The 15,435-nt window shown below is 52.0% G+C and overlaps 1 protein-coding gene across 5 annotated transcripts in view; it reads left to right on the forward strand.

Moving 5' to 3' along the window:
• The window catches only part of Tub (TUB bipartite transcription factor), an 84,318-nt gene that overhangs the window by 60,517 nt on the left and 8,366 nt on the right, over nt 1-15,435 (forward strand). The window contains exons 1-6 of one of the 5 annotated variants that reach the window (XM_006978558.4): nt 289-458; nt 9,294-9,345; nt 9,710-9,872; nt 12,524-12,667; nt 13,899-14,066; nt 15,031-15,149. In XM_006978558.4, the coding sequence (XP_006978620.1) occupies nt 421-458; nt 9,294-9,345; nt 9,710-9,872; nt 12,524-12,667; nt 13,899-14,066; nt 15,031-15,149 (684 nt within the window). In that variant the 5' untranslated portion in view covers nt 289-420. Of the gene's footprint in view, nt 1-287; nt 459-9,293; nt 9,346-9,709; nt 9,873-12,523; nt 12,668-13,898; nt 14,067-15,030; nt 15,150-15,435 lie in introns of those variants that run through there. The other 4 variants (XM_076549893.1, XM_076549909.1, XM_076549908.1 and 1 more) reach the window with 4 other exon arrangements.

Raw genomic sequence — 15,435 nt, forward strand, 5'->3', positions numbered from 1 at the left:
CCTTCCCAGAGGAAGGTGGGCGCCACGCGTGATCTGCATCCACGGGCCGGGGTGGGGTCTCCGCTGGGGCGGGACCAGGGGCGGGGCGGAGACTGCCACGCAGAGCTCAGCCCCGGGCGCGAGACCCGGCGCCTGCGGTGCGGACTACCTACCTTTCCCGCCTCGGGCGCGCTCCAGCCTGCGCGCTCCCGCGGCCCCGCGCACTCCCGCCGCTTGTCCCTCCGCGCCGCGCCGCACAGGCAGCCGCTCTGGGAGCTTGCGGCCGGGGCCCTGGCGTGCAGAGAGGGCCTCGGCGGGGCCCAGCGGCGGGGCCCGGGAGGATGCGGCCCGGGGCGGCCCGAGAGCTGAGCAGGGTCCCCGCGCCAGCCCCGAGCGGTCCCGGCCTTGGAAGCCGCAGCCGCCGCCCCGCCCCCGGGAGACATGACTTCCAAGCCGCATTCCGACTGGATTCCCTACAGGTACGCGGGCCCGGCTTCCCCGGCCCCGGGGCGCGTGCGGACCCCCACTCCAACGCTGAGGGCGGGGGGAGGGCGGTAGCTCGCTGCCAGGGCACACACCACCTCCCAAATCGGGATGCAGCGTCGGTCAGGTCATCTGGCCTGGAGGCAGGGCTCTGATGCCCTCCACATCCTTTCCAACACCGAGAGCGCGGGTTGGAGGTGCCGAGGTTTTTCATCCCAACTTTGAGGTTCTCGAAGCCGCCTGCCCTCTCCACCCTCCTCAACATCCCAAGGGTTCTGAAAGGATCTCTGGCCTTGTTGAATCTGGTAGCATACGGAGAAAGGAACTGCTTTGAGCCGCCTCCTAGGCCCAGCACCCAGGACATGCGCCTGGATAGCTTGTGCGCACACACCCCTGCATCTTCACGCTTGCACACATAGGGCATCTGCACGCTGGGCCAAAGGTGCCCATGCTGTTCAGTTCACATCCCCAAAGCATGGATTTGTGAGACAGTTAGAACCCAGACCACGAGGCAGCTGACATGGACCACAGGGGTGCTTACTTAGAAATCTGTGCATATTCACATCCTTATAGAAATACACCTTACTACCTACTTACAAGTACTATTCAGTACCTTTCAGAGATTCAGTGATAGTAATCTGCTTGTTAAAGGGACTAGCTCACAATACAGAAAATTGCTCTTACACGCTCACGTGGATTCAAGAGCCCTGACCCACCTCCTGTTCCTGGATTCTTGGTTGGTCTAACCTAAGGCAGGCCCAGGTTTTCTTGTGGGGGAGGTGGGGGAGGGGTGGTCTCCAGCCTCACACAGGTGCAGGCCTTTCTCCATCCACTCTACTCAATTCTATTACCAGGGAAAAGAGCTCATTGCCATAGCAGCGCCACATCCGTGGCCACTCATTGGCTCTCTAGTTGCCATGGGCTACCAGGCTCTCAAAGCCTCCTAGAGAGACATGTGTGTAAAAAGGGTGCTGGACTGCCAAGACCCACTTTTTTTTTTTTTCTGACCCAGGTGCACATTCAGTGCGTTGCAAAATCAGACACTCAGGACCCACGTGCCCTAGGCAAGGATGCTGAGCCCAGTCACTGAAAGAAAGTGATTCTGACAGAGCCCTTCCAGGAGTCTGTCCAGATAAAATCCCAAATAGAAACCAGCTGGAACTGCCTGAAGCTTGTTAAAAGCAGGTCTTCCTACCAATAGGCACCTGCCATAGGCCTGGAAATTTAGGGATTTTCTTGAGAATGAGTACTGCCTCTGAGCTTGGCTTCTGTGGGAGCTTCTTGAGTTATTTTCTATCTTCCCAGCAACACACACACACACGTGCACAGAACCATACACAGGATCTCCTGCAGACATGTGAGCCGGTACCTCAGTCTCACATGGATAAGGGAGAATACTGATTGGGAACTGGGGACTGGGCCGCACTAACCCAAAAGACTATCTGCCTTTGACATACATATATCCAGGCTGGAGGTGCAGATAGTTCTGTGGGCCAAGGACCTCCTAGAAGTTGGTGCAGCGCTATAGAGTATCACTGACCATCTGTCAGCCAGCAGCGGTGGAAGGTGGTGCCTGTGGGCTGAGCAGACAACAGTGCTGTGAGAAGTACCTTCAAGGGGATCCAGTTGTAGGATGGTGGCCAACCATAGGCTACACTGTGACTGTGGGGATAACGGCATGCTTAGGTATCGACAGATGGAAGGCTGGGCTGGTCACGGTTCAAGGCTGATTGTCCCAGGGACCCAAGGACTAAAGCAACTTGCAAAGCTTGTAGAGAAAAATCTACCTCAAGCTAGGGAGGATTCTGCTTGCTACTGGGAAAAGATGCCTCTGGGAGGTAGGGTTATCTCTGAGAAATCTGTTGCAAGTGCCCAGGGCATTGGTAGCCTGAAATGGGTGATTGACATTCAACCCAGCCCAAGCCTAATCATCCCCCCCCCCATTCTCCCTCCCACACTCAGCTGAAAGCACAGAATCCTGCCACCCTGGAAGCCTAGCCCTGAAAGCAACTTGGCACCCTGGCAGCCCAACCTGCTTCCTTTCTCCATTCCTGTCGCCTGCTTCCTTGTTCTGTAGAGTAGGGAGGGTAGGTATTCAGCTGGGGGTGGGCTGCCATCAGAAGGGTCGTCCCCTGCCCTGTCCAGTCTTTCTGGGCATGTACAGAGCCTGGAAAAGCACTGGACTTGCGTAGACTTCCCAGTAGGGGAGGCGTGTTGAGAGGAGATTCAAATGACCCTTTGCATTACTAGGCTGCTGGTTGCAGGCAAAGCCACAGGTCTGTCTGGTGGCGGAAAACTGGGACAGAAGAAACGGCATGTTTCTTGGCAGCCGGGCGGGGGGCAGTGTGTGTACACGTGCTTTGACTAGCATGAGGTTTCCTTAATGCAGCAGCACGTCAGACTGGAATGTGGCGTATGGGGGAGAGAGACTGAGAGAGACTGACGAGTTAGCTCTTCTCGTAGGGTTTTTCTCTCTCTTTCTCTGATGGTTGCATCCTGCATTCCCTAGGCTCCACTCAATTTCTTCAAAGCAGTGATAGTTGGTGCTAATCTTCTTAGGGGTAATTTTGGCTCAGTTTCTAATGATCGTGGATTAAGCTCACATTCTGACTTAAAAGGGAGCCATTTCACTTATAAAGATCAACCATTAGAGCCATGGTCTGCCTTTTGTTTCCCATTGACTAGTCGTTTTCAGTTCTGCCCATTTCTCTTGACCAGTGTTTTTGAAGAGTATCCGGTGCCTGTAGCTTATGACTCTGCCACCTTTTATAGGTTGTAGGTGCGTAGAGCTCTGAGGAAGGACTGTGGCTTCAGGCATATTGTCTTTAGTCCTCCTTTCTTTTATTTGTGTGTGTGGGTTTGTGTGTGCCTGTGTGAATTTATGTGCACTGTGGGCATTCTGGAGCTGGTGGAAGCCAGCAGAGGGCATCACGTCCCATGGAACTGGAGATACAGGCAGTTGTAAATAGCCATGTGGGTGCTGGGAACTGAACTCAGGCCGTCTGCAAGAGCAGTAAGCATTTTTACCTGCTGAGCCATCCATTTAGACTCAGCCTCAGTGTTCTTGCCCGTGGTGCTCAGGGCTTCCTTCACCAAATCACGAGCTCTTGGAGAGCGGGGACCTCATGTGTGTCTGGCTGAGCCTTCAGCACTCCCCAGCGTAGATAAAATGCTACCCCATAAATCAAAGGGATGTCACACTCCAGACAACATTTAGGGGTCTCTTGACTTCCTGGTCCCATTCTTGGGTTCTGAGCACACCCAAAGTGCTCTCTCACCACAACAAAGCCTCCAGAACTCCTGCGAGGTACAGCTCCAGGCCATAGAGAATCTCAGGCTGCGAGGGTCCACATAGGCCTCTCACTATTTCTTTGTTCCAAACATCTTCCTCCAGCCAGTTGGGACTGGCAAGCTCTACCTTGGGTTGAGTCTAAGCAAGACTGGTTTTCCTGTCCTTTGGGCTCTTGTTAGACACCCCCACACCCACCCACACCCACACACCCCTTCAGTTCTGCTGCCAGGTTTAGCTTCAGGTGCCTTGTATTGACAACCTCAGGCGAACTTTCTGGAAACTCCAGTTTCTTACTCTTTGAAGATCACCAGCTGTGGTCACAAGAGTCATTTGCATGGCTGATTATTAGAGAACCCCATGGTGCTTGCTTAAAACAACAAGACTGATTCTTGAGCATGTTCCCCGATAGTTCTGAATTGCTAAGCCAAGGCCAAGGCCACAAAGCAGCTTTAATTCACGTAGAATGTTTGGGAACTCCTGGCTGGAAAGAGACGACCCATCCCTCAGAGACTGCCCCCATTTCCAACTGTGTGCCAAGCAGCTGCTAGGCAGTGGGAGCCATGGATATGGACTTCCCTCATTCTGGTGTTTGGCACAGGGTTAGTTGCAGGCAGACATTCTGGGTGGCTTCTCCTTATAGCCTATTGCTCTGATTCCTAGGTTCAGAGCAGCTTCTGCTGTGGCTGAGGGAAGGAAGAAGGTAGGAAGAAAGGAGCAGGTTGTAAGTGGGCTTGGATGGGGCATCCAGATGGCTGAGTCCATCTCTATATTGTCCTGGCCTGGGCCTCTGGTAGTGATTAGCTAGCATTTACAAAGTGGGGTGTAGGAAGAGAAGGATGGAAACAGGTTTCCTAATAATACTGGTCATACTACCCTTTTCCAGCCCACAGCACAAGTCCCTAGACACCTGTCTCCAGGGGCGTGAGTGACTGTAGATAGCCTGGCTCCATGGGAGTTGAAGTTGCCACCCTTTTGACCCTGGGTAGAGCAGCCAAACCGGGGGATACTTTAGACCGGAGCCAGTGACTCGAACATTCGAACATTCCTTGGCCTTCTAGGTCTGGCTCCCAGTTGGAGGTGACCATAATGAAGGAGCCGCCAGGGTCAGCTGGAAGACCCATCCATCAGTGCCCTGTCTCTGTCTGAGCCTCCTGGCGGGGCTGCAGCTGGCAGCCTAGGCTTGGCAGTGATTCCATATTTGGAACCAAAGTCATTAAAAAGCCATTAATGTCTCCTTGCATGGTTATCATTTAGTGCAGCCCAGAACAGTGCCCATCAGGAAGGCAGGCCTGGGAGGTGGTGTAAGAAAGACAGACACCTTAGGAGTGCTGTTGCAGTGGAACTGAAGAGGCAGGGCTAGCCGGTGTGGTGCGGGCAGGGAGGGAGCTTTGGTTCTGCTCCCCCTCGAGACAACCATCATTATTGTTACTGTTCCTCAGTACAAGCTGCTGTGCTGGGGATTCTTTTGTTATTCACCCGGGAGCTTGTCTTTGTCCAGATGCATCGTCCTTACTAGAATACTCCCCCCATCCCCCACCCCACCCCAGTACAAGCTTGTCACTGCCCGTGATTGTGATCTCCCAGTATCCTTGCCACTCTCCGAGAAACCCAGCTTTCTCTGTGTGTTACATGGGTGGTGGGTGGGTCATTATAGGGCCCCCTGTGTGCGTCTTGCTGGGCCTAGAGAGGGTCATTTCTAACAGCAATTCTTGTGCTGCCATGCACCATTCCTTTTGAACATCCCCGATGCCGAGTGAGGTAGTGGGTGGCTCTCTGGGCTCTTCTGATACATCTGTGACTTCTAGAATCTCTCAGAGACTGTACCCTTGTGTTCATCCTTCTCTGAAAGCCACAGTTAAGTTCCTGCTGCTGTTAATCCCACAGATTTGAGGAGAAAGACCACTGACCCAAATCACGGCCAAATTAATTAAAGGAAGCTTTGTTTGTGTACATGGGCTACCTCTCCCTAAGGCGGGGTTCAAGAGATCAACATTGAATGTGGAAAAGATAATATTTTATAGCTTAGGAGTAGGAGGTTTCCAAATGGGGATATTTGGCAGGCAAATTAAGTGGGGGATTACAGAAGCAGAACACAAGCATAACCAGTTGGTCATAACAACCTTCTGAAACAAAGGCATGGGTGCAAGTTGGTCATAACAACCTTCTGAAACAAAGGCATACATAGTTGCCATTTCCTGGAACAGGCAGTACAGAACCTTTTGTTGTTAAGGTTAAAAGTGGGGCATAGCCCAATCCTTGAGAAACAGATTTAATCATAAACAGGAATAAATCTAGTGTGTCTTTACTATAGGATGGTTTACAAGCCCAAGATGGAGGCTGGCTGGTTTATCACTACCTGTATCTTATCTGGTAATCAACCTGTGACTCTTTGTCCATCTTCCCAAACAGGAAATGTGGGGATAGTGGGAGAGGAAGTACTGTGCTCATGGAAAATAGCATTTGACCCCAGACACAACTGCATGGAAGGTCCAGGGCAGTGTGACAGTTCCTGTGATAAGAAAACACCTCCCTGTGTGGCACAGAGCGGTGAGGTCACCACTTCAGAAACATCTTTTGCTGCCTCAGAGCCTGTCTGCAGATGGCTTTGCTGATGCACACCTTACTTTTTCTAGATGTCTCTAGAAATTTCATTGGCACTGAGGAAAGCATATTCTTTGTTCTGGGATGACCCAGGTAACTGCCTCTGTCCCCAGCACTGCCCTCTGAAAGAATGTAGCCCGTGACATCCCTGTAAGAGGTAAATATCCTTTCCCACTGGCACAGCAGAAGCCAATACCTGACCTCTGGAGATCACACAGGGACTTCTGAGGCCAGGCCACTAGCATACAAATGCCAGGATCAGAGGCTGCTGGGCCCAACCAGAGCATGCCTGGGTGTCAGACCTTTCTGCTCCTGCCAGTCACTGGATAGAGCCCTTTCTGCATTTCTCACACATATTCTAGAAGCAGTGAGTATGCACTGCTGGGGACCTTGGTGGACAGTGAGGCTTGGATATCAGTTGCAGGGAATGCTCTGCCCTTGTGTTACTGATGTGAGTAGTGGAGGTGGTGGGAAGCTGTGGCCTCTCAAGCCATTCAAGGCCCTTAGTGTCTTGATTACCTGACATCCGTGTTCTCTCTAGAGAGCCAAGAGACCTAGGTCTCTAGAGGTACCCTACAGAGTCAGTGTGCTGTTCATGGCAAGATGTTTACCAGTTCAACCAGACTGAAGTTTTAGGCAGCTTGTTAAGGCCTTGGGTCCTGGTAATGTGTCTGGGAGCCCCGGATTCAGGTGCTCTTGGGCATGTGGGCTGTTTTGGGAAGACTTAAACTTAGAGACTTGTCATTGAGATGTGTTTCCTCCTGTGTTCCAGCAGCCAAGAGTTTGGTGAATGAGGCCATTTTGTACACAGCCCTACATGTGTTCTGATGTGCAGATCAGTCCAGGGGTACCAGGAGGAGGCCATCCCTTCTCCTGTCAAGTAGTTAGGGCAGCTGTCAGTTAAAATGGTGCATAATAGTCATGGATGGCCAGGGAGGTGAGTGGCACTGGGTGGCTAGCTCTTCAAGTAGTTTAAGGGACATAAGGTTCAGCTGTCAGAAGGCAAGCACAACTTCACCTCAGTTTTGGAGTGATTTTTGATTTTGTCTTTTCCTGTCCACATACACTGTACTCACCTTCACACAAGCAAACCTACCTCTTAACACAGATGCCTGCACATACATGTGCACATACATGAGATCCACTCATGCACTTCCTTACAGTCTCCCCACAAACCCAATGCACTTGGGCCTACTTGAGCATGTCCCCACCCACAGGTCTGGTTCAGCCAGGCTCCAGCATAACTAGGAGAAGCAGCCTGGAGTTTCCAGGGTTCCTGGCCTCGGGTTCCATCTCCACCCCTAGTAGCATCCTGAGTTGACATTTCATAGAATTTGGGTCAGAGGTATATTGATCTAGCAAGAAAACTAAGTGGTTTAAGTCACTAGTTCTCTGAAGGCAGAATTTTCTGTCACACCAGCCATCTCTCAAATAACCACATAGAGATTTATTATTAATTATAAATGCTTGGCCAATAGCTTAGGCTTGTTATTAACTATCTCTTACACCTTAAATTAACCCCTATTTCTTATCTACATTCTACCACATGGGTCAGTATCTTTCTTCTACATGGCATGTTCATGTTGCTTCTCCCTGCATCTCCTGGTCACTCCATTATCCCAGTTATCTCTCCCTGTCCACAAGTCCTGCCTAATCTCTTCCTGTCTAGCTATTGGCCATTTAGCTCTTTAGTAAGCCAATGAGAGCAACACATCTTCACAGTGTGAAAAAAGACTATTCCACAACAGTTCTCTGTTCATATTCTGCCTTCCTAGTGGGCAGGAGCAGTCTGTGTGAGAAGAACTGTCTGACCTGAGACTGATGGGACTCAAGGATCTGATGCTCTTGGTACTACCTTGGTCCTGTGTCCATGGCCAGGGAAGGGCTAAAAGCCATTTGCTTGGCTGTCCGTTAGCTAGTTGTGTCTACCCTGTGGTTATTCTTACCTAGCCCTGGCCTTGTCCTGGGGAAACTGGACATTTTAGCCTCTCCCAAATGAGGACACTATGCCTTCTTTAGGGGAGCAGGGTTGTGTCAGTACATCCCCAAGTCCTACCTGAGAGCCAGGAATTTGGGATAGGGAGATGGTCTGCCCTAGAGGACGCAGCTCTTTTCAAAAAGGATGGAAAGAAGCAGATGAGAAAATGGTAAGGAACTGCAGAAGCAAGTCCTGGCATGAAGGCCAGCATTCTTGGGATTGGCTAATGACTGATGCCCCTGCTTGGGCTCCTCTGGTTTTCTGTCAGGTTTGGCTCTACTCAGGCATCTGAAGGGGTTTCATCCTGTTCTTACCAGGGCCAGGCTAGCTTGAAAGTCCTCAAGGTAATAGAGGAGGATAAGCCACCAACATGGCAGAAATATGGCTTGGCCCTTTGTTTTCTGTGTTTTAAAGACAGGGTCGGGGGCTGGAGAGATGGCTCAGAGGTTAAGAGCACTAACTGTTCTTCCAGAGGTCCTGAGTTCAATTCCCAGCAACCACATGGTGGGTCACAACCATCTGTAATGAGATCTGGTGCCCTCTTCTGGTCTGTAGTCATACATGCTGTATACATAATAAATAAATCTTTAAAAAAAAAAAAAAAAAAAAAAAAAAAAAAAGACAGGGTCTCCAGGCTGACCTTGAACTCCCATCCTCCTGTCTCAATCTTCCTAATGCTGTGCTTAGAGGCATGATCCACCACACCCAGTCTTGGGAGGCTTTGTTTAGTTTGTGCTGGGGATCAGATCCCGGGCCTTATGTACACTAGGCGAGTGCTCTACCACTGAATTTTCCCTTCTTGTCTTGAATTAGCTCCTAGATGGCAGCCTCCGTTCTTTCTCCCTCCACATGGACTCACTGGGAACCATGATGAAAAGAGCTTAAAAGATGGGGGTGGGTTGTGGACTACCTCCTGGAACCTCACTGGGCAGCCCTGAATACCTTTCTCTCCCTCTGCAGTGTCCTAGATGATGAGGGCAGCAACCTGAGGCAGCAGAAGCTTGACCGGCAGGTAAGTGAGGCCGGGGCTGGTGGGAAGGCAGCCTCTCAGCAGGGGTGTCCGGGAGCAGTGAGACCCTCGTCTGTGGATGACCCTGTCGCATGGGTAGAGAAGTGAACTCTCTGGTTTCTCAGCTCTGTATTATTATATTAACCCTACCCCAGTCCTTGCCTCTTCTGCCAGGCTGGCAACTAGTCACCAGCTGCCAGCAGCATGAGTCCTTAACCCAGAGAAGGCTAGAGAGACTCCAGTACAACTTCTGGAACCTAGCCCAGAGATCGGGGTGCTCCCTTTGACCCTACTGTGGGGGGAACCCCTTCCTCCTGGAGGAGGTGGTGGGCCAGTCCACCTCTGTGCCTGCCCTGTGCCTCTGTAGCGGGCCCTGTTGGAGCAGAAGCAGAAGAAGAAGCGCCAGGAGCCCCTGATGGTGCAGGCCAATGCAGATGGGCGGCCCCGGAGCCGGCGGGCCAGGCAGTCAGAGGAGCAAGCCCCCCTGGTGGAGTCCTACCTCAGCAGCAGTGGCAGCACCAGCTACCAAGGTACACCCTGCCTCTGCCCCAGGGACAGCCAGTCTAGGGCGTCCCCAGCCCTGGGGTACCACACCCCGGGGATCAGGGTGGTAGAGGGTTGTGGGGGACTGCGGATTCATCCTGTAGGGGTTTGCCCAGGCTGGATGCTGTGTCTGGCTCAGGTGGACAGCTGAGTGAAGCAGGCCGAGAGACAGCCTTAGCCTTGGGCTCCTGTTTATGTTCAGATGGTCACCTCCTGTGTTAGGTCTTGAGGCCAAAAGGCTCAAACTTGATGGATTGGGGAGTTCCAAGGTCCAGGTTTCTGATCTGAAGCATGTCCCTGAGATCCTGTGCCCAGCATGCTCTCCTATGAAGAATCCTTCTCCCGCGTTCCTGCCTTGCTCAGGCTAGGAGCTCCCGGGTCACCTGCCTCCTTCCTCTCTGAGCTCTTGCCTCCTCACTATGCCTGGCTTCTGACCTGTGGTTCGCTCACTGCTCCTGGCTGAGGACTGAGTCCCCCCAGGCTGCCTTCCTTATACTTGGTGCTCAGCAGAGCCCAATCTGGACATTGTCTCAGAGCCCATCCTACCCAGGTGTGACTCTTTTGCATCTAGATGTCCAGGACTTTCCCCAGCTTAGGTTGGGTTCAGTGCCACAGGGTTTGTGAGAGAGAAAGCAAGAGATAGGAGCCAGACACACTCAGTCTTTACTGCCCTCTGCTGGGCTGGCACCAGCCATGCAGGTGGCTGCTTCCTGTACAGTAGTAATGGGGAGTTGTGCCATGGGCACCTACCTGGCTTTTGTAGCTAGGGTAGAAAAGATCTTAGCAGTGCATTCTTCCTTCTGCGGTTCCTCTCTGACCTGGAGCCTCCAGCCACAGTCAGCTGCTGGAGTTGTTTTCAGCTCATGGAGAACTTTCTTCCTCTGACCACTGGCCTTGCCCCCACTACCCCTCAATGTTCAGGTTCTTCCCTGTGTTCTGTTATCTCAGCTCTTCACTCACCCCAACACCATCCTGATGCTGTAAAGGGAAGGAATTATGTGTCCTTCACCTATTGCATGGGTCGAGGCTTAGCACACTAAGTAAGATGGGTCTCCATGTGCACACACCCCCTCTGAGGAAACCCATTTGTTCCTGATCATGAAGGCTGTCTCTGGGCATTTGTCAAGGCTGACGATCGCATTAGGTACCTGATTCGCTGTGTGGTAATTTCATCCTGGGAAGATACCCACTGCCTTTGGTCCTGTGCAGCCTGGCTTGCCATGCCACTGCCTTTTACCATGGCAAGACTTGCTCATGGATGTGGCAAGTCACTTATCCTCTCTTGTACTTTTTGCTTCACTTATAAAAAGGGGGAATCAGCCTTAGAGCTTGGAAAATGGAAGAAACCACAATGTGTTCCAGGACCCAGACTCAGGTGATTGCTTTTCCCCACTGAGATCAGAATAGGTGACGTCTTTAGGGGCCTTCCCCATGGGGTACACTGGATGTGTGTGAGGTCCCTGCTGCTTCTCTGGGACCCAAAGTGTTTGTCCAGCTCTGAGTGATGGACAAAGCCAAGAGAGGCTGCTGCACACCTGCTGTTTGACCAAGACCCATGCTTCTGAGCCTGCCCACTAACATCCCTAGTTTTAACTGCCTCTTGCCCTGCCCCCTGCTGGCTGTTGGTGTTAATGCAGGGGCTCACTGGTAAGGGAGTGACCGAAGAACTGACACTCTCAGTGGAAGTGTTTGACCTGTTGCCAAGCTCATTCATGGTGCTCATTCATGGTACAAGTCCATAAATCTCCTTAAGTATTCAGTGAAGGGATGCAGACTTGTGGCTGTGGGTACAGAGTAAGCAGGCAGATGCGGTTTTGTTTCTATGGAGCTTCCGTTCTACGTGGGAGAAGGTTTCAGCAGGTGGTTGCAGTGTATTTTGTGGGAAGAAGCCAGGCTGTGTGAGGAGGTGGCAGGACACTGGCTCTCACTAGGCAGTGGGGGACAGCTTCTCTGGAGCTTCCAGGAAATCAGAAGTGGGAATTAATCAGATGGGAAGGATAGTGCAGGCAAGGACACCATAACCTAAAAGGAGTGTGGTTCATGCAAGGCACTAAACCAGTCCGGTGTGGCTGGATGCATGCTGGGTGGCAGAGTGTGTGGTGAGGATGAGGAAGGAGAGGAAGGAGCCTACCAGGCTGGAGGCTGTTGGTTGTCATCTGGAGCGTTCAGGCGCTGTTCAATAGATTTTGAGCAGATTAGGGTCCTACTATGTGGAGACCATGGAGGGCACTGGGTGTGCCTTTTCTGATACTTCCCTGTTGGTGTACCCACAGAGCCCCTCCTCCCTTACACTGGATCCCATGGGCTCAGCACCCAAGACTTCTGCAGGCTTTCTGGAGTATCTATCGTGGCTGTCGTCTCTTTCAGAAGATACAGCCTTTGTGTCCTTCCCATCCTCCGTGGCACATTCTCACGACACTCCCCCTGCACTTGCCCAGGCTCAGAGCAGTTGGCTGACCTAGAACTTGGGTTCCTAGCTGTCGACTTCACCGTAGCAGGCTTGGCCCGTCCTTGACCATTGCCTGGTTGATGATACGGGTGAAGGGCTACATGAGGGCTGGGGTGGGAACTGTGGTCGAGTGGGAGTGCCGATCTCACCCAATACCCATTTTTCTGTCTTGGGTTCTCTCCTGAGCAGTTCAAGAGGCCGACTCACTTGCCAGTGTGCAACTGGGAGCCACCCGTCCACCAGCACCAGCCTCAGCCAAGAAAACCAAGGCAGCGGCTGCATCGGGGGGCCAGGGTGGGGCCCCTAGGAAGGAGAAGAAGGGAAAGCATAAAGGTTAGCCTGACTTCTGCTCAGACCTCCTGGAGGACTGACCTCGTTGTGGGGGCGGAGCTTATCCTTCATGAGTATTCTCATTGAATGTGAACTCAGGTGTACTCAGGGTGCCCATCACTAAGCCTTGTCTAGCTCATGAGCACCTTGGCTAGTTTGTGGGTATGGAAGGCCTTGTCAAACTGCCAGGAAGTGAGGTATAGCTTAGCTGTGGGTCAGGACCAACCCCCTTCCTCCCAGCTTACCTCAGCCTGAGCTCCCTCATCCAGTCCCAAGCCAGGATGCTCCCTTGGGTGGAAGCTTCTGCTCCCACGCCAGGTGTCAACTGTGCCTTATCATGTGGATTTCTCCCAACTTCCTGCCCTGTCCCCAGAACTCTCTGACCCACAGACCAGTGTCTGTCTGTCCCTCTGCCCCTCAGTCTAACAGATCCTAGGGATCAATGACAGTGATGGTGGCCACTTCCCCAAGTCCTTTTTCCTGGCTGCTATTTCTTTAATCCTTGTTCATGGCCATTGATTTCTAGACCATTGTGTCATAGTTGAACAGTGGGGTGTCAGGATCCTTGGGTTTCTGGAGCTGGCTATAGCACTGAGTAAAGCTCAGGCAGGCAGAGAAGCTGCTACCTGTGGGCTGGGTCTTTCTGTCACTCAGGCTGCAGCTCCTTGGGCAGGAAGTATAAAGAAGGCAGGCTGTGCCAGCAGATGACAGGGCACATGGGACGGGAGGCCATGTGCGTGGGAAGGCGACTAGGTGCCAGCCACCGTCTTTGAGAGAGGGCCCTATTTTTAATGGCATATGTGAGTGTATTGTACATGTGTGAGTGTGTAAAGAACAAACACCAGCATGCATAGCTTGTAGATGTCTGTGTCCAGGAAGGACAACTGGCTGAAACTATGGTTTGGATTGATCTTTGTTTTCTGTCTTGTTCTTCCCACTGTGCAGTTGATTTTGTAGGTGGTTCTTGTCTGTCTTAAGGATGTGGAGTATTTCAAACCCACCCTTGGCAGTTACCTTGGGGTGAAGGACAGAAGAAATGAAGCCCATGTCCCTTTACAATTTACCAAGTATCAACAGGCTGACAGTAGTCATTAGTTGTTTTTTTTTTTAAACCAGTTTTGCAAATAAGGTTTTTCAGAGGGCCCTGTCATCCATCCCTCTCCCTTCATGGACACCTGAGAATCCAGGCTTTTCCTCTCCCTCTGGATGTAACTCAGGAGTATCTGGCCTGCAGGCACCAGCGGGCCAGCAACTCTGGCAGAAGACAAGTCTGAGGCCCAAGGTCCAGTGCAGATCCTGACTGTGGGACAGTCAGACCACGCCAAGGATGCAGGGGAGACAGCAGCCGGTGGGGGCACACGGCCCAGCGGGCAGGACCTCCGTGCCACGATGCAGAGGAAGGGTGAGCCCCATGGGGGCCCAGCTGGGACCAAAGCTCAGTCCCAGGTTCTTAGATGCACTCTTCTCCAAGAAAATAGCCTTCTTATGTTTGGTCCGGTCCTTCCCTGGATGTCATCATGGAGGGGAATTATTGGAGTTAGAGGAGAAGTTTTGGGCCAGGGCCCCTGATAAGACCAAGTTAAGAAAAAAAAGTATGAACTGGGGTAGCTAGCCAGCAGCCTAACCCTCTCTGTAGCTCCTGTGGGCCCAGGTTTACGTGCAGATTTTCTTTCCCTTTTGTTTGAACAAGAAGTTGTCCATTTGTCTGCTGAGCTGCTGGGAGGCAGAGCAGGTCCTCCCTGGAAACCCACTGCCCAGTTTCTCTGGCATGGGCCCTAACTCCAGGGAACCCTGGGTGTAGCCTGGCAGATCCATACACATAAAGAACCTGCTAAAGACTGCTTCCTGAGGAAATAATGTTTAAGGCCACCCACAGTGGCATTCTGGGTCAGGGAAGACAGCTGGGAAAGCAGAGTCAGTCCCGTCCACAGACTGAGTGAGGACCTAAGTCAGAGTCCATATCAGAGTCTGTGGTCTATGCCACCCATGGCCTTGCATCCGAAGTGGAGGTTTCTCGTGCAGGTTGCTCAGCTCAGGCTTTGATACACAAGCGATAGGGATGACGTAACTGAGAGTGAAGAAGAGTTGTGATGTAGGGACTGAGCTAAACTTGGGTGGTGGGGATGCATCCCAAAGAGAATCGTGACAAGCCCCAGTTCATGTGTGTACCAACGAGAACATGTGTCCTTGTATGTGTTTGGATGAGTGGGAGTACATACAGCAATGTGAGGGTGTGTGCAGATGGCTGTCTGAGTGCCTGGGTGTCGGTGAGTCAGGGTCTGAACGTGCATTTCCATGTGACCACCTAGATTCTCACTATAGAACCTGTCTGTCTGCTCAGCCTCCATGTTCTCTGCTCACCATAGGCATCTCCAGCAGCATGAGCTTTGATGAGGAAGAGGATGAAGATGAAAACAGCTCTAGCTCCTCCCAGCTCAACAGCAACACCCGCCCCAGCTCCGCCACTAGCAGAAAGTCCATCAGGGTGAGTGAAGAGAAGGAGCCTTTGTCTCCTGCAGAAGGCTGACACTGGTGGTGAGGTCTGCCTCTGGGTGGTGGTCTAGTTGTTTTCTGTTGTGATAAAAACACTGACCAGAAGCGTCTTGGGGAGGAAAGGGTTTATTCGGCTTACACTACCACATCCATCTTTGTCACAATGATCACAAGCCATCGTTGAGGGAACTCAAGCAGAACCCATGGAGGAACACTGCCTGCTAGCTCACTCACTTCATGCACAAGACCATTCACTTCAGGTTCATGCTCAGTTAGCG

Source organism: Peromyscus maniculatus, chromosome 1 (genome assembly GCF_049852395.1).
Source record: "Peromyscus maniculatus bairdii isolate BWxNUB_F1_BW_parent chromosome 1, HU_Pman_BW_mat_3.1, whole genome shotgun sequence".
Classification (NCBI taxonomy): domain Eukaryota; kingdom Metazoa; phylum Chordata; class Mammalia; order Rodentia; family Cricetidae; genus Peromyscus; species Peromyscus maniculatus.